At 40.3% G+C, this 17,765-nt stretch overlaps 2 protein-coding genes and 1 long non-coding RNA gene across 3 annotated transcripts; all 3 read right to left on the reverse strand.

Annotated features, from left to right (window-relative positions):
* Positions 1–5,594: 5,594 nt before the first annotated feature.
* Positions 5,595–7,490, reverse strand: LOC133730190 (uncharacterized). Its single transcript, XM_062157826.1, has 4 exons — positions 6,944–7,490; positions 6,135–6,836; positions 5,924–6,040; positions 5,595–5,800 (listed from the first exon to the last, which is right to left on the reverse strand). The coding sequence occupies exons 1-4, from the start codon at positions 7,488–7,490 to the stop codon at positions 5,595–5,597; spliced, it is 1,572 nt and encodes a 523-aa protein (XP_062013810.1).
* Positions 7,491–12,621: 5,131 nt separating this feature from the next.
* Positions 12,622–13,128, reverse strand: LOC133728811 (uncharacterized). The gene is made up of 2 exons (XR_009856018.1): positions 13,075–13,128; positions 12,622–12,850 (listed from the first exon to the last, which is right to left on the reverse strand). It is a non-coding gene; the product is annotated as an uncharacterized LOC133728811 (long non-coding RNA).
* A 1,433-nt stretch (positions 13,129–14,561) lies between these two features.
* LOC133733075 (G-type lectin S-receptor-like serine/threonine-protein kinase LECRK2) lies at positions 14,562–17,155 on the reverse strand. Its single transcript, XM_062160684.1, has one exon. It carries the CDS (start codon positions 17,117–17,119, stop codon positions 14,732–14,734), a length of 2,388 nt encoding a protein of 795 aa, XP_062016668.1. The 5' UTR covers positions 17,120–17,155; the 3' UTR covers positions 14,562–14,731.
* Between the last annotated feature and the right edge of the window lie 610 nt (positions 17,156–17,765).

Consider the following 17,765-nt stretch of genomic DNA (forward strand, 5'->3'; position numbering starts at 1 on the left):
GCCAATTTGTTACTTGCATTGCATTGTTTGAACCAATGTTCAATAGATCCACATCTATGGCATGCATCATTGTGATTGCCTCCCTTTAATTGAGATGCATCTTGTGCACGATGACGAGTTTGGCGTCCACGTTGGACGGTGGCGCCACCCCTATGGCCGGCGGCAATGTGTCCTCCTCTCCCATGTTGGCTTTTGTTGCCACGTGTTCCCGCTCCAATGTGGTGGTTACCTTCCTTTGTAGGGCGGTTATATGGACCAATAGTTTTGTCCCTTAATTTTAGGGTTCCACTCCTTGCGCCCTCCTTTGGGTGCATTATTATAATTTGCCTCATGAACGCTCTTAGTTCCAATGGGCCTTGAATTATAATTCTTCACGAGGATGTTATCATGTTTCTCAGCTACAGACATGACATTAATTAGCTGATGAAACCTCGTGATCCGTCTAGCATTGTACTCACCTCTGTATTGCTTGGATACCAAAAGTGTTGAGACGAGGAAGGTGGAGAGAGTTTTCTCAATTAGCTCTTGCTCTGACGGGTTGTCCACAGAACCCCAACATGGTTTTGAGGCGTAGAGCTTCTGAATGATATTCAGAGACGGACTTGAAGTCGGCGAATCGTAGATTGCTCCATTGAACCTTCAAGTCAGGGAGGAGGGAATCCTGGACATTACCAAAACGCTCTTCTAGCGCAACCCATAGTTCTCTAACATCCTTGATCACCATGTACTCCAATCGGAGTGATTTTTCCATGTGGCGTCGCATCAAGATGAGGGCAGTGGCATTGTTTGTAGCCGTACGCTCGAATATGAGCTCAGGGTTTGGTGCCTGAATTATGGGTAGGATCCCTTTCGAAGTGAGATGGTTCTCAATATCTGTGACCCAACTGTGGTATTCCGAGCCAGTTGAATCAAGCATAGGAAAGTCGAGCTTCGGTTTTGACATCCTGAAAACAAGAAGAAGAAATAGATTAGTTTCGGAGTCAAAGCTTTGACGACAACTAATAAATAATAAGATTTCCGAGCTATGCTACCAAGAAATCGATTTCCAAGAATTTTTGGATTAGACCGAAACAATGATGTTTATATGGTCATAAATCGATGCTTACGGACGCTTTTAGTCCGAAGTCTTACGAACGCTCTTAGTTCGTTTAGCGTGAATCCCCACGATTCGGCTTTTCAAAGAATCGAACCCACGTTATAGAAAGGTGGGATGTAGAAGAAGGGAGGTTGCAAGTTCCCGAGAAAAAGAAAAGAATTTAAAGACAGAAAGCAGGAACTTTAATTAAAACTTACTTTTTGATTCGGAGCTTGAAACCTTGAAACTTGAAAACTTGGGAGTTTGGTCGAGTTGGCGTCGGTGGGGGGTCTTGGAGGGCTCGGTGGTGTGCAGCAGCTGCGCAGGAGAAAGATTGCGGTGGCTGCCGAAGGTAGCTGGGCCGAGGGCGGCTCGGTGGTGTGCAGGGCAGGGGGCCTGCATGGGTAGTAGGTTGCGGTGGTGATGCTGCAGGGGCAGCAGGTTGCGACGCGGGGGCTGTAGGGGCAGCAGACTACGACGCGGGGGCTGCAGGGGCAACAGGCGCACGGGCGCGCAGACGTGAGGTAGCAAGGCTAGCGTGGGCTAGGTGCTTGCGGTAGCGAGGCTAACGGTGGGAGATTTTCAGTTTTGGATTTTTGGTTTTTGTGGTTAGGGCTCGTGCTGATAACATGTTTTAGGATATAAGAATTGAGAGAGATTGATGAAAGAATTGTGTGTTCTTATGATACAAGGAAAACTATTCTGAATAGAACTAGGAATTCTAGAACCTTCTCTCCTATTACAATCATAGAACTGATCCTAGTTTGAAAAGGCACACTCAATGTCAACATTCTTCAACATAAATGACGATTTTGGGCTCTAAAAAAATTAAAAATTACATCTCGCCACTCTATCTCTCTTGCCGCCTTTCTCTCATCACTGATCTCTCTCTCTCTCTCTCTCTCTCTGTCTCATCATCTCTCTTTCTCTCTCCTCCCTCTCTCTCTGCAGAATTGCTGCCTCAGCCTGCTTTCGGCAAATCTCGGACAGTCGGTCCCCTTCAACCTCTGCCTCGGCCTGCTTCTCTCTTCTTCCTCGATCTGCCTTGGACGATGTTCTGCATCTACGTCACCTCCAAATATGCATCCACGATCTGGCTCGAGAGGTTCATGGCGCGGCCTCAGTTCCTCCCCAAATCATGACATGTGTCGGCCTCCTGACCTACTATGTACTTCACCAGCATCTGAACCACGTCCTTGGGGTCCAGCAGGTCAATCCGGAACGGCAAACACAGGAACTGGTCGTAGAAGGAGTCACCGGTGTCTGAACCATGTCCTTAGGACCTAAGATTTTCTTTTTGTATGTTTTTTTTAATTATATCAAACGGAAAATTCTATTGTGCAGACTACAATGCACATGTGATTGCAACTCTATGATCTAGTGATTTATTGCCCCTCAATAAAAAGTTTCGAATTGATTAATCTCCTCATCTTCTTCCTCAATCAAAGTTTTATTTGTCTAATTTTAGGGAGATTAGTTCCCCTTCCCCCGAATAAACATTTGTTGCCCCCTAATAAAAAAATAAATATTTATTGGGGGGCAATAAAAGTCTCCAGCGACTTATGAGATCTCCGACCACCTCTTTAGGGACCTCCGGCTGAACCAGATTCGAATTCCGGCGAGACCATTGTCAGATTCCGCGTGGCCGGTGATGGAAGTCCGACAAAGTCCCCTATGGCTTATCTCTCTTCCATTTTCTATCTCTATGTGAGAAAGGAGTGATGCAAAATAGTCTAAAAAATAACTAAAAAACAAAAAAGAAACTTAATTGGATATTAGAGAATAACTTATAAGAGTTATTATGGCAAATGTTACCTAGAGGGTTTGCTCTGCTAGGGTTGGGAGAGTGCCGCCTCCGGCCTCTCTGTACCTTCCTCCATCATCGATGGAGTGCTGTTCCGGTACCGCTCTCGGTGTCGGTTAACTCGCACACGGCTGTTGTTGTGCCTAGTATCAGGTCGTGGTTCGCATCTCGCCCTGTGACAATTTCTTCTTCTCAGATCCTCTCTGACCGGGTCGACGTTCAAAGGGGAGAAGCCATGGCTACGCTGCGTTCTCAGATCGGATCTACACCGAGAGTCGAGTGTCTTCGGCCAACTCGGGAACGACTCAAGTAGCCGGCGTGCGGCTTTGGTAATTTGGTGGCGGTGTGGCTGAGTGAAGGGCTCTGCCAGGTTTTGACCAAGTTTCCTGGTGTGCCGGAGCTGCAATCGGAGCGGAGCAAAGATTGTACTCTGAGCGGGATCCGTGTTCCGGCTGGTGGTATTGGTGGCGGAGGGCGGTGTCGAGTTGGTGGGGCTGGGATGCTCCTTCTCTGACGAAGGGCGGTGGAGCAGAGATCGAGGCCGAGGTCAGGGAAGGGATGGGTGCCAAGAGAGATTTTGGGTGCCCAAAGCAGGTTGTGGACTTGGGCCTTTGCTCTGTTGGACTGCCCAAGTAGGTTTTTGGTTTGGGTCTTCATTCTTGGGGCTTTGCAACTGGTGTATGAGCCCATTGCTGTTCGGGTTCGCATTTGGGATCCAGGAGACTTTCTATGGACCTTAAATTGTTATGAGTTTTGGATCTGCTTCTTTGGTTACTTAGGTAGGAGATTGCTCTCTATTCGGTGTATTGTTTTGCATGGAGTAGGTAAGCTCGGTCACACTGCCGCCGGTTACCTTGATAGAAGGTTACCCTCTATTCAACGTATATCTTTGTGTGGAAGTATGGTCGACCATACTATTGGTACCGTTTTACATAGCCCGGATTATGTCCGGTGCTTCATCAAATGCTTAATTAATTGCATCCCTTAGTACTCTTGTTAGGTTTTATTTCCGATGCCTTGTTGCATCTAGTATTGGTCTTGTTATTTTATATTTTGATGTAGTTTCTACATCTATAAGTTGTAATTTTTCTTATGATTATTATTAGGATTAAATACTGCTTATTCCCTATACTTATAGGGTTTCGTCGTTTCAGTCCCTGACCTTCGAATTTCACCTAAAAAATCCCTGAACTCTCAATTTCCTCTCAATTCGTCCCTACCGTCAACCCTCTGTCCAACAGTCCGTTATCTTGCTGAGGTGGCAGTCATTTCCATGCCAAGTCAGCTGGGTGCATTAAATTTCGAAGGAAAAATGACCAACTTACCCCGTGCTTCAATTTTTCCATTTTTTCACTCCTAACTTGGTCAATTTTTTGCTCCAAATCCCCAAATCACATAGATCATAAACCAAAAAATGATTTCTGCTAATTTTTTGTGGCATAATAACCCAAACAATCAGAGTAAGCTGGAAGCATGGCATAATAACCCAAACAATCAGAGTAAGCTAGAAGCATAAATTGAGCAATTAAGGTTCATCAACTATGAAGGTTCAAGACAACCATTCACCTACATTCATAATAAACCCAAAACACATGGTATTTTCAGCAATAGCAAGCCACAAAACAGAGATCTAATTTACCCAAAATAAGAAAAATTTGAGCATTACATTCTCAATAATTGTTCAAGTACCAATTCTGCTAGAATTGAAGATAGCTCTAATCATCTTATCAAAAGATTAGAGCTAGCAACCAAGTGTCACAGCACAAGGTTGCCCAAAAAAAGGATGCCTAAAAATTAATAATCTGCTTGCTAATGTCTGTTCCATTTCAACAACTATTTTCCATCTCCTTTACCTAAGTATTGCTTGATCCTTTGAGAGGACCTTGTAGCTGTTGCATCCTGCTTCCTTGATGCCTTAGAAGATTGGACTGGCCTTGAACCTGCTGGGGCAGATGTAGCTTGAACAGGCCTAGCAGTTTGCTTAGCAGATGCTGCAGCTTGTTGAGGCCTTGATGCTTTTGGAGCCGACCTATTTGCTTCCAACCTTGATGTCTTCAAGGCAGCCATTTTTTTCTGGAAACATACACAAAAACCCAATAGAAGTACATGAGCAGAGTTTTAAAAAGGTTGAGCATTACATACATGGAGATATAGAAAAGATAATCAATTAGGTTACCCTTTGGTACTCTGCCCTTTCTTTGGCTTTTTGCCTCAATTCATTATTGGTCATGGACTGTTTCTTGGCTTTCTTGGACTGCAACAAATAAGGAACAAGTAATAACCATGTTAATTGACAACCACACTTCAAATAACAATTACTTGAGTCATATAAGTACTTCATACTCCCATTTTACCTGATTTTCAGAAGTTTGTCCCTCCTCATTGGAATTCTTCCTCTTCCTATTCAATGCTGCAGTCTTCTTTTCTTTTGGGGGTAAATGTCTTTGATAACTTTTGATGTTGTGACCAACTTGGCCACAATTACGACACCTCAGCGATCTTTGTACCCTTCCTAGTTTAACACCACCATCTGTCACCTTTTCTGAAGCATGCTTGAATCTTTTTGTTTTTGGTCTTCCAGGTTGCCTTGTATATTTGGGGGGTAAGATAGGTGGATCCTCACCTCTAAACCATAAATCCATGCTATTAACAGGCTGGACCAGGTTGCTATAGATACTCATATAGGTCTTCTTGAGATAGCAAGCTGCCACATAATCATCCGGCCGGGTCTTCCCTCTTCATGTAAATGGCAGAAATAGCATGCTTGCAGGGAATTCCAGTCAAGTCCCACCTCCTGCAAGTGCATGTCCTCATTGCAAGGTTCACAACATTCTTTGATCCCTCAATATTGTCAACCTCAGCAATGTCTCCACCATTGAATGTTGCAATACAATCCACAACAGCCTTTTCCTTGTTTGTCTCTATAATAGCCCTTGGCTTGGGGCAGATATTCCCATGCTATCCTTCCATTTTTTCCTTCCTCACTGCAATCCGTCTCATTAGCTTCACCCTTAATTCTTCAAACATAGTCACAGGGGGCTTACCCCTAGCATCTAATATCCAGGCATTGAAACTCTCACAGATGTTGTTAATCATGATGTCACAGTCCACATCTGTGTTGAAGAAAGCCTGACACCAATGTATAGCTGGTCTCTCGGGTGCTGCAAACATAATCAATTAGATTGTGATAAAAAACATCATATTGTAAAGAAAATAGAAAAATGGAACATTGCAAGTAAAAGCACAAAAAAGTACCTGTCATCCACTTGTAGGCATCATCATCTAGGCTTTTCATCTCATTCATTTCTTTCTGAAAATAAGGCAAGGTGGTTGCCTTGGCACAAGCCCACATTTGATCCTTCATGACCTTTCCCGGAAAGAGCTTTGTGAAATTTGTCCACATATGCCTCACACAAAATCTAATGTGAGCCCTTGAGACTACCTCTTCAAATGCAGGTATTAAATGTTTATCACTTATAAACACCCAACCCCTTCCTTCATGTTCAATGTCCAGATCCTTCACCAATAACTCCAGAAACCAGATCCATGCATCCTTGGTTTCCAGCTCCACCATCGCATATGCAACCACCCATGATGTGTTATTTGCATCAATTGCTACAGCTATTAACAGTTGCCCCCCAAAAGGTCCCTTCAGGTGTGCCTCATCTAGTCCAATGACAGATCTGCATCCAGCCTTGAAGCCATTTTTTAGAGCTCCCAAGCAAATATACATCCGTTTAAAAACTGGCCTCTTGCTACCCTTAGGAAAACTACACTTAATATCAATAGAGGTTGTTGGATCAACCCTTTGAAGCTCCCTGCCATAATCACAAAGCCTTGCATATTGCTCTCGAATGCTTGCCTCATATTCCAACAGAGCTTGCCTTTTAGCTTTATATGCCATTGAGTTGGAAACCCTTGCTCGAATGGTTGAGGACATTGTTTTTGCAAGAGATTCTGCAAAAACAAACAGTCAACTCTTTAATATATGGTAAAGCAACACAACTGCAAACATAATTAAGCAACACAAATGGACAACACATTTAGACTTTGAACTTTCATACCTGGCTTCACACTCTCATTAACCACAATCTGGTCCTTAAACTTTGCTGTCAAATATCTAAGCTTCACCATGCTATTGTTAAATTTTCTTGTGCACTTGTGTGTACCATCATATCCCTTGATCATGAGAGTGCTCTCATGCTGCATTTTGGAAGCAAACAGAAATAAGGGACAATTGTCCTCCTTGCATACAACCCGCAGCCTTGTCTTATCATTCTTGATGAAGATATATTCCCATCCACCTTGAATAGCATGCTCCCTCAATGCATCTCTCAATACTTGAACTGTGGCAAACTTCTGTTTTAGTTTAAATTCTGGTTTCTTCATGTCGGATTTGGGATTGAATTCCAGTCCTTCATCTTCAAGCTCCCCATCGGAATTTATGGTAAAACCCAAATTCTCATCATCAGAATCTTGAAAACCAAACATGGCCTCATTATCTTCAAACTCAGTCACATTTTCTTGCTCACTTTCCCTTTGACTACTAGTAAGCTTTACACCAGCCTTAGGTGTTCTTTGTGTAGCTTCTTCATGCACAACTCCTTCCATCCAATCCTCATTGTCCTCATCACCATACTGTTCATACTCCTCATCATTGGCCTGGGGGTCATAGTCATCATCCTCACTGCCATCTTCACCAGAACTGACTTCCTCACTGTCATCTTCATCAGAAACCCCTTCCTCACTGCCCCCATCATCAGAAACCCCTTCCAACCCACCAAAGGTCTGAATAGCATTGAAGTAATCGATATTTACATCATGAAGACCTGAACTTTCATTCTCTACACCACTAGACAGCCCCTGCACACTAGACTGCCCTTGCACACTAGATTGCCTTTGGACGCTAGACTACCCTCCACCACTTGTGACTTTCCCTCCAGTTGAGCCTTGCTTACCACTTGAAGTATACTCCAACAGCTTCTGTTTTCCCTTGTCCTTTGGATTAAGACCACAAGCTGTGCTTGCTTGAGTTGGTACATGGTCTTGGTCAACCTCTCTGATCTCAATTCCCTTGCTTCTTCCTGGTATTGGTTCATTTGATATCTCCTTAATCACCACACCTGGCTTTTTTGTTGGTTCATCCGGTAATTCTTCTATGACCACCCCACAACTACCTTTTTGACTGAAAAAGAAATCTTCAAATATGAAGCAATCCTCATCCTCTTCCCCAAACACCCCTTTAAGCTCCATGTGGTCCAAATAAAGTATGATCAACCGCCAATGGGGAATAGCTGTACACATAACCATCACGTCTGCATCTGTTTCCAATTTCATCAACTCATCAGTTTCATCCCATACCAGTAATCGATTCTTTGGTGTTCATATCCCGGATTCAGTTGCTTAGCCATGTTGTCAACCTCTACAAGGGACATCTTGTCCTTGTCTACGTTATCAAAGTAATCCACCTTTCCAGCAACATATGTGCCCTGCCTCAAGCACCCTCCATGATAAACTTTAACCGTAAAATAGTCTGGATGTTCTGCAAATTCAACAATGAAAATGGTTGGTCAATGCATATGGTCAATTAAAAATAGTTAGTCAATGAAAATGGTCAACCAAAAACATTTAGTCAATGCAAAAAACACTTAACCAAACTGCCTCCATGAATAACTGAAAACAAAAAGGAACCAAACAAAAAAGGCTTTACAGGGCCAATATTCTTCACACATGGGAGACAAAGACAAGCACAATTCTTTACTTTACTAAAAGCCAAACTAGGACCACAACCAGAAACCAGACAGAAACAGCAATATTAAAAGCCAAACCTACACATCCAACCACAATTTCGACAGTATTAAAAGCCAACCTAGCAAATTCAACAACCACCGAATGCAAATCTCAATTCACTAAACCCACACACATAGTAGGCACAATCTCTATTACCACTCAATACAATAAGCCATCTTTCTCGAAACCCAGAAAGGCAGAAACCCATAAAGCATACCATATCCTCAAATTTTAATCAAACCCTAGCACTCGAAACCATCACCACACTAAGAAAAACCATTTTTAGCTACCAGCAATCCCATTGCAATAACCCAGAAACAGAAGGCCTAACCAATTTAAAAACCCCCAATTTTGTATTTCAAAACCCTAGATTTCGTCATCTTCAATCCCTTCATATCGGAGATGAATAGTTCCCCTCCAAAACTTACCATAATTCGGGATTTCATCCTTCTCATTCTCCCGGTCTGTAGCTCGAGGAACCCACAAATCAGCATCGTTCGCGACTATGTCGCCACCACAAAACATCGCTCTTCTTCGACTCAGGTTGCCTTCCTCGCTCCTAGTAACATGATAGGTTCTGGGTTTTCGATTTGCAATGTTGCCGGATCTGGGTTTTTGGGAGTTTGGAACTTGGAAGAGATTAGCTCCGTTCTCACAAAATCGATTCGACTCAGGTTGCCTTCCTCGCTCCTAGTAACATGATAGGTTCTGGGTTTTCGATTTGCAATGTTGCCGGATCTGGGTTTTTTGGGAGTTTGGAACTTGGAAGAGATTGAGAACGGATCTACAAAATCGATTTTTTAGGGTTTCTTGGGAGTTTAGGATCTGATTTCGACTATATCAGATCGAACGCACCGTAATAGAGGCAGGGCTGTTTTCGTCATTTTACAACCGACGTGGATCCACGTGGAGCCAGGTGTCGACTCAAGTGGCGCCAGGTGTCGACTCAAGTTGCCACATTAGCATCTTAACAGACAATTTTGACTGAAGGTTGACGATAGGGACGAATTGAGAGGAAATTGAGAGTTTAGGGACTTTTTAGGTGAAATTCGAATGTCAGGGACTGAAACGACGAAACCCTAAAAGTATAGGGAGTAAACAGTAATTAACTCTTATTATTAATAAAGTGGTTGACTATTTCTCTCAAAAAAAAAAAAAACTTATAAGAGTTGTTATTATGGGTAAGTGGGAAAAAAAGTTAGTGAGTGGTGTAAAGGGGAAAAAAAATCTCTAAAATTGGTGTAAAGGGACAAAACTCCTTTAAAGGAACCCCAATACTTGACTAAAACCTTAAAATGATCAGACAGGGGTATGACCAATTAAATAGTCCAGTAAGTAACTAGGCCGGCCATGTTGTTTTCAAATGAGAGGAAATATGATGTTGCAGCAATCTCAGGAAATATGTTGTGGAAAGCAAAAGATTTCCATCATATCCTAGTTAATCTTCCTCTTGAGTAATTTGCTACTGACAATCGAGCATGGAGTGTGCTGTTTTGATGTAGAGACTGTGTTGGTACTTAATTGATAGGATTGTATCAGTTGGTACATCAAAACTCTCCCACAAATTGATTGAATTGAGGTCAACGAGCACAAAATTTCCGGTGTCGAGCATGGGCAACTCCAGTACCAGAAGATTCAACCATCCATATTTGTTTACCAGTTGCATCATTTAGCATAAACTTGCCGTCACTGGTAAGTTCAAACTTTGGATCCCTCAGGCACTAAATTGTTACCATTGGCTGACCAAACAATAGTTCTTTCTGTCACTTTATTGAACCAGATGGCTAATAAAAAGCCTTCTTTTCCAATTTTTCGGAAGCCAAAAGCAAAATCACCAGATGGTGATGGCCAGGATTAGTTATCATTTAGTGCAGTAAGGGATGAGCCTAATGATATATGAGTTTGAGCAAAGATGGAACATGGTAGCAGTAGAAGGATATGAAGAAAACATAAAGCATATTGTTGTTGAAAAGCCATGGAACAAAGAAGAATGTTTCTTTTGCAATATGTTGCTCATAGATTAGCACACCTTGCTAGCTTTAATTTTCTAAATGATGTTTGGTTAGATGAGCCTCGTGTTATTATTCGGGATGCACTCTATGAGGATGTTTGTAATATTGCTAGAGGTCAAGGCTCTATGTCCCCGTCTTTGCATCATTTTCATTATAATATATACAATAAGTCAGGTGTGGGGATGAGCCTCCCAGCTTAGCTGGGTTCCAAACCCCTTAAAAAAAAAAATATGACCACTTCTGCTGCTTACTTATATCAGTTTTTCACCTATAGGAGCTTACATCTTGAAATTTTTAAGGTTATTGGTGTTCAAACATTGGCATCATTAATTTAATCATCTATTTATTGAAAACTAGGGGAAGGATCGAGTAATCAACATCAACTAGTCCAATGTGCAGCTTAGAGATTTTTATAACTTCTGCAGAAACTGACCAAGAAACTTCTGTATCTGTAATTAACAATAAGATCACTATATAGCAGAAGTTTTGACATTTGTCTACGATTGCTCTTGTTAGACTTGTTCATGAAGTGTTTTTTCTTTGTTGGTCGGATCTATGAAGTTGACTGAAAGAAAAATGATCAGACAAGGACTATTTGACCAATTAAATAGACTATACTATTTCAAGGACAATATCCTTGGCTAGATTTTTAGGAACTTAGTCCTAGCTTCCACAAGTATCAATATGCATACCAAAAATTTATCAAAACTGATTTTTGCAAGACATGGTGATGAACAAGGACATCCATTTGTAGACGGTAAAAGACTTCACCTTGTCATATGGAAGGTGGAGGAAAATATGTAAATTATCAGTTATGTACATACATTTATGTGAAGAACATTATATAATCAAGCAAATGTAGTGAAAAGTGTTTTAAAGGGAAGAAGTGAAGAATTGATATGGAGGTGTGGTGCACTCATTTTATTGACCATAGATGATACAAATTTCGTCCCGACAACAGTTTATAAGAAATATCTACGCAGATATGTTTGCAGATATCTTTATATATAAGAACATATCAAAAAAAAAAAAAAAAGAACATATATTGTTGCTTTTCGACTTTCCACTTGAAGATTCTAGAGGTATTCGCACGAAGAAAAGTTTAAAGGAAAGAAGCGAATATCTGGAATGGAAGTGTGGTGCGCTCATTTTCTCGAGAAGAAAGCTTGGCATAAGTGATTCAAAATTTGTCCCGGTCACAGTTTATAACACATATCTATGCAGATATATATATATATATATTTTTTTCTGGTATAATATGCAGATATCTTTATTAAAACATATATTTGTCCAAGGTTTTTAAATCTCCTTTCTTTATGTATCTTAATACTCTCATGAAAAGTCATACGTGGACATAAATACTTCACTAGGCCAAAAAAGTGAACAGACAACGGACCAAATTCGTTGTGTGATTTGGACGATCTCCGTTGTGTATCGGAGCGTTGTGTGATGAAAAATGGCACAACGGTGGAAACCCGTTGTGTGAATCACAAACAGTCAACACTTATTTGGTTAAAACTGTTGTGCCTTCTCTCGGCAGATGGCAGCCACAGTTGCCGCGCAGTCATGCTGCACATGTCATTGGCATCATTCACACAACGAAAGTTGTTTCCGAGCCGTTGTATGAAAGGCGAATCAGACAACAGCATTTTATTTTCTCTGTTGTATGAGTTATCCTCACACTTCACTTTTGGAAATTTTATTGTTGTGTGTTAGTTTTAGATAACGTATTCTAGTTATTACAGTTGTGTGATTGTAAATCAGACAACATATGTTTATTAGAACCGTTGCATGTTATATAAGGATTCATTGTATGAACATTAGAAATTCTGGTGTGATAATCGTCTTTTCTGGATTTTGTGCATTGATAATAATGCTCCATTTTACCTAATGAACAGTGGCTAATTATGTGAAGTTAACTATATTAGTGCTTGAAATCATTATCCAATGAACAATGATTAATATTTACGCCAAAAGCAATGTGATACATCAATAAAATTCCAATATATCCACCAAATATTGAATCCAAGTAACATGTCATTGCTATAAAGTTTCCTAGCTAGCTGAATTTACATGATGAAAGAAAATATATTTTGCTTCATTGCTTGGTATTCCATGCTTGATCACTTAGTGACTCTTTAGGCAACATTTCACTAGATATTCCCAAACCTGCAAATAGAATAAGCAAAATTCAAGGTTATGAAGGAATGATTCAAACTAATTAAAGCTAAAATAGAAGAAAACATTGCAAGGTAACATTACCAAGCCTTGTACACTAAGAGAAGCAGAGCTATAATATATGTGTAAGCAAAACAAACAAATAATACAATTTGATCAAACAAACAAATAAGCATATAAAACATGAAATCAGCAGATGTAAACAACCCACTTACTCTATCATAGCTAAAAGTTTCAATTGATCAAACAAACAAACACGCATAACATGAAAACTCTCTAAGGCCAAAGTGGGAGTGAGAGATGGAAGGCTCGGGATTTTTTGCTCGAAGTGAAGAAAGGCTCTGGGTTTTGCTCTTAGAGTCTTAGACTTGAAAAACGAAAGTGTGTGTAATGGTGCCCTCGAGTTGTATAAGGCACCACGCATTAATTTTTTTTTTTTTAATTACTCAGACAACAAATAGAGTTATATATGTTGTCTGAAGTGTAGCAAAGCTGAGGGAACAAAGATGGAAATTTCCCGCCTGTGCAGTCAAAATTTCAGTTTTGGCGCTGAGGTTAGATATTTCTCAATCACACAATAGAATAGTTCATTGTGTTGTAGGAACTTGCAAGCATAACAAACCATTGAAGCCAAATTTACTCGTTTTGGGGAGAGAATGAATGGCATTTTGGAGACTTCTCCAAATTTTGCCACTCACTTGCACAACGGCACATTAAAAATCATTGTATGATGATTTGCAAGTACACTCCTACAACACAAGTAACTAAACTGTTGTACAATTTAGTGGCATCTAGGGTACAATTTGGAGCCAAATTTGAGTCCATCTAGGAGGGAAATCCGCCGCATTTTTTTTTTTGTTCACACAACAGATTATTCTTGTAACCGTTGTGCAATGACCTTCTAAAAAAAAAATTCAGAATTTTAACCAGCTTATACAACGTAAGTTTAGTAAACATGTTGTGTGATTCACTTTCCCACATCACACAACGAATTTTTTTTTTTCGTTGTGTAAAAAGTGTTGTATGTTAAGGTTATTGGCCTAGTGCTTGACACATAGTTCCAAAACATAAAATGATCAAGACAAGACCTTTTTTGTTTCTCTGATTTTAGTAATCAGTTGCAATGTAAAAAGGACGTGTGTGTGTGTAGCAGACTAGAGAACAAAATTATTAATAGTAAATGCACATACTGATAAAAGAAGTGATAATTTTCCTTGACCTTCATTTCGTATGCCTTGTTGGCATGCTTGGACAGTTGGACTTGCAGTTCACTCCCAAAGGTCTGCAGAATGCAACTTTATTACTATATGGCATTCAACAGGGAATATATTATCTATTGACACCACAACCAGCAGCTACTGCTGCTAGGGTGAACATGCATAAAAATCTTTCAGCTGCTATGGATATGGTAGGGTTTTAGAGTTGTTTGGTTGATAATATTTCCTCCGGCATGGCATTGGCGTATCTTTTATCTGTTGAGTTAGCATACCAAGGGCAAGCGTAATGCTCAGATTATCTCATCTGTTGAGTTGGCAACACTAAACATCTGAGTTAGCAACAATAAATATGAATGTCTTTTATACCAAAGACAATCTAATCTGTTGTTTGGTTAATTGTGATAGATACAAAGATCAGATTGTTCCTGGTATAACTTGAGTTGAGTTAGCACACTAAATATGAAGATCTGCTTGATGCTCTAATATTTCAATAAAAAGAAATTCCATCTTCAATCTTATGAACCATAATAATTGACTGCAACTATGGTACCAAATAGAATTCATTTGTTATATATCTTGGTTTCTTTCATAGAAATGAAAAGCTTTTCTTCCTTTTCACTTATGAATATGATACAATTCCAAGGATAAATTGAACTTACGAAAAGGATGGATTTGGTGGAATTGAGATTTCAACAGTTCCTTCAAGCATCTGCGTGACATCCTTCATCGTAGGTCTCAGCGATGGATCCTGTTGAATGCACCATAATGCAGTCATCACACACTTCTCCATCTTCCTTATGTCATCCATTGCTTCATCATCACTGTCCAGTAGCAAATGGAGTTTTCTCTGGTTATAGCAATCATATGCCCAATTAGCTAATATCATTTCATTTTCATCAGTCGCCTCCGCTTCAAAATTCTTCCTACAGCAGATAATCTCTAACAATAAAATTCCATAGCTGTAAACATCCACCTTAACAGTGATAGGCAAAGCTTTGAACCATTCAGGAGCCACATAACCTTTTGTTCCCCTGATTGCAGTGATGGTTCGAGTTTGATCCGTCCTCAAAAGCTTGGCTAATCCAAAGTCTGCAATTCTGGCTGTGAAAGTGTCATCTAGAAGAACGTTCTCAGGCTTGATGTCACAATGTATAATCTGGCTGCTGCAGTCTTCATGCAAATACAAGAGCCCTCTTGCAATTCCCAAGGCAATTTGCTTTCTGCGGTGCCAGTTTAGCTTCGACTCCCCAAAGAGGAAGCTTGCTAGTGTGCCATTGCTCATCAGCTCATATACAAGAATTCGGTGCTGCCCCTCGTTGCAGAAGCCTAGTAATTGGACTAGATTTCTGTGATTTGTTCTGCCAATTGTGCTCACTTCGGCTTTGAACTCTGGATCATTCTCTCTAAGCATAGTGTCCATTAACCTTTTTACAGCAACATATTTCCCATTATCAGACACTAAAACTCCTTTGAAAACTGTTGCAAAAGCACCACGACCGAGTTCATTCTTGAATCCATCAGTAGCTTCTTTTAGCTCCATGTATGTGAAACATCTGAGATTAACACCTTCAATGGTGGGGTAGAGTTTACTCACCTTTGCAATTCTATGATATATACGATAGACAAGCAAACATGTTGCTATCAAGCAGAGGAACACAAACAGTGAGCTACTGATCAGGAATACCAATCCCTGGAGGATCAAAGCCGAATTATCTTTCTTTCCTGTTTCTGCTCCTGTAATCCTCGAACTGGAATTCTGATTCCTGATTTTGACCAGAGCTTTCCAATCGCTACTGCGGTCAATTCTCCCATTCGAAAGAGGAATACTCTTCTTCCAACAAATCTGGTCTTTGTAAAAGGCAATGTCACAAAAACAATCACCTAGGCAAGACCGTCTGCACCAATCCTCAGTTACTGGCTGAAAGTACTCGTAGTTAGCACTTGTAGCCCAATCTGTACTTCGCATTTCTTGAAGATAGAAAAGATCTGTTTCCTGTGATGCTTCCTCACAACTTTGTGAAACAAAGCCCTGTTTGCATCCTTTCAACAAATCATTCGGATCAGTGAAGTTGTAACCATCGGGGCACTGGCAACTTGGTCCTTCAAGATCATCATTTCTGCATAAGCTGTTGAATCCACATGCACCACCACCTGTAATTTCCAACACTGATGTGCAGATATTTGGAGGTGTAAAGACCAAAGTGGACCAAGCCTTTTCTATGCTTGAGTTACTCTTGGGGTAGATATAGTGCCTCAAAACTCCATCATAATCTAGAGTTGCTCTCTGGTAGTAATCTTGCGTTGAAACTGCATTTGATGATAACACATAAAGTATGCTTCCATTCTGCGCTGTAACATAAATAGAGCCAGACTGGTTGAAGATGACCTCAAAGCCACTACCCTCAGTTTCCGTGTACCAGTAATCAACATTAGGAGAATCCAATGGGAAAAAAGTTGTATAAAACACAAAATTACCATCAGATTGCAGTGTAAGCATGAACCTTCCTTTTGAGTAATTTGTTTTCGTATAGGGAGCATAGAGTATGCTACCTTTACTAAGAGTCTGTGTGGGCAGGATTGTATCAGTTGGTCGATTAAAACTCTCCCACGAACTGATTGAATTCTGGTTAGCCAGAACAAAATTTCCTGAGTCAAGCATGGCTGCATGGGTAACTCTAGTTCCAGCTGAAGAAGCAACCGAAATGTCTTTGCCTGTTGCGATATCAATGAGCAGCAACTGGCCATCTGAGGTGAGTTCAACTGTGGATCCTCTCTGCACTAGACTGTTGCCATTGGCTGACCAGACAATAGTTCTTTCTGGTATCCTGTTAAACCAAATGGCTAGTAAGAATCCATCATTACCAATATTTTGGAAACCGAAAGCAAATTCCCCAGATGGTGAGGCCCAGAAAGAGTTGTTCTCCTGTGCAATGAGAGATGAACCCAAAGATATATTCTTGTAAGTTTGAGCCATAGTGGAAAATGATAGTAGTTGTAGAAGGATTAGTAAAAAGCATATAGAATATGATAGTGCAAAAGCCATGGTGTGAAGAAGAATACTTCTCTAGTGTTTAGAGAAGTTAACTATGAATCAAGTTATCAAAATATGAAGATCAATTCCTTATATTTATATAAAATTTGCTCTATTTACTGTCCAAATTTTCTAAGTCATCCACAGTCCATTGGAATTGTCGACAATTTGTCACTTCTGCAGCTTCTTATATCTATAGTTTTTCATATCCTTTATTATATATTGAAAAGTAAAGTTCAGCTGCATTAAGCTAATCAACTATAATCATCTGCAGCAGAGGACAGCTCGAGCTACAGACAATATGTTCAACTAAAAGAGCAATAATCTGCATTCTATCTAGGTCCTACAAGTATATTTATGCTCTTGTCTTGCCGCCCTATAGTGACATTAGCCCGCTAACAGGCCAAACAAAATGATGTCTTCCCCTTGATGGACAGAATACAACACTAAAGCTAGATTGCCAATTCAAATAACATCTCATAAGACTACATATATATACACACACATAAAATATATGCATATCTGCGTGTATGCCCAAATATTATTTTTTTGTACTTCAACACTAAAATTTCATAGAGATGCCTTGGTCTTTAGTTTACCGTCTTAGAGAATAAACTGTTGTTTTGTCTCTAGGCTTCTCTGATGCTATGAGCTTGTA

Source organism: Rosa rugosa, chromosome 2 (genome assembly GCF_958449725.1).
Source record: "Rosa rugosa chromosome 2, drRosRugo1.1, whole genome shotgun sequence".
In the NCBI taxonomy this organism is placed as follows: Eukaryota; Viridiplantae; Streptophyta; class Magnoliopsida; order Rosales; family Rosaceae; genus Rosa; species Rosa rugosa.

What these genes read in the sequence shown, in the direction of transcription:
- LOC133733075 (XM_062160684.1), bottom strand. Translation starts at nt 17,119, where the DNA reads ATGGCTTTTGCACTATCATATTCTATATGCTTTTTACTAATCCTTCTA.
- LOC133730190 (XM_062157826.1), bottom strand. Translation starts at nt 7,490, where the DNA reads ATGGAAGGAGTTGTGCATGAAGAAGCTACACAAAGAACACCTAAGGCT. An exon ending in TAATGAGAGTGTGAAGCCAG is followed by an intron (nt 6,837 to 6,943) that starts GTATGAAAGTTC and finishes TTGTTTTTGCAG; the next exon opens with AATCTCTTGCAAAAACAATG. An exon ending in TGCCTACAAGTGGATGACAG is followed by an intron (nt 6,041 to 6,134) that starts GTACTTTTTTGT and finishes TTATGTTTGCAG; the next exon opens with CACCCGAGAGACCAGCTATA.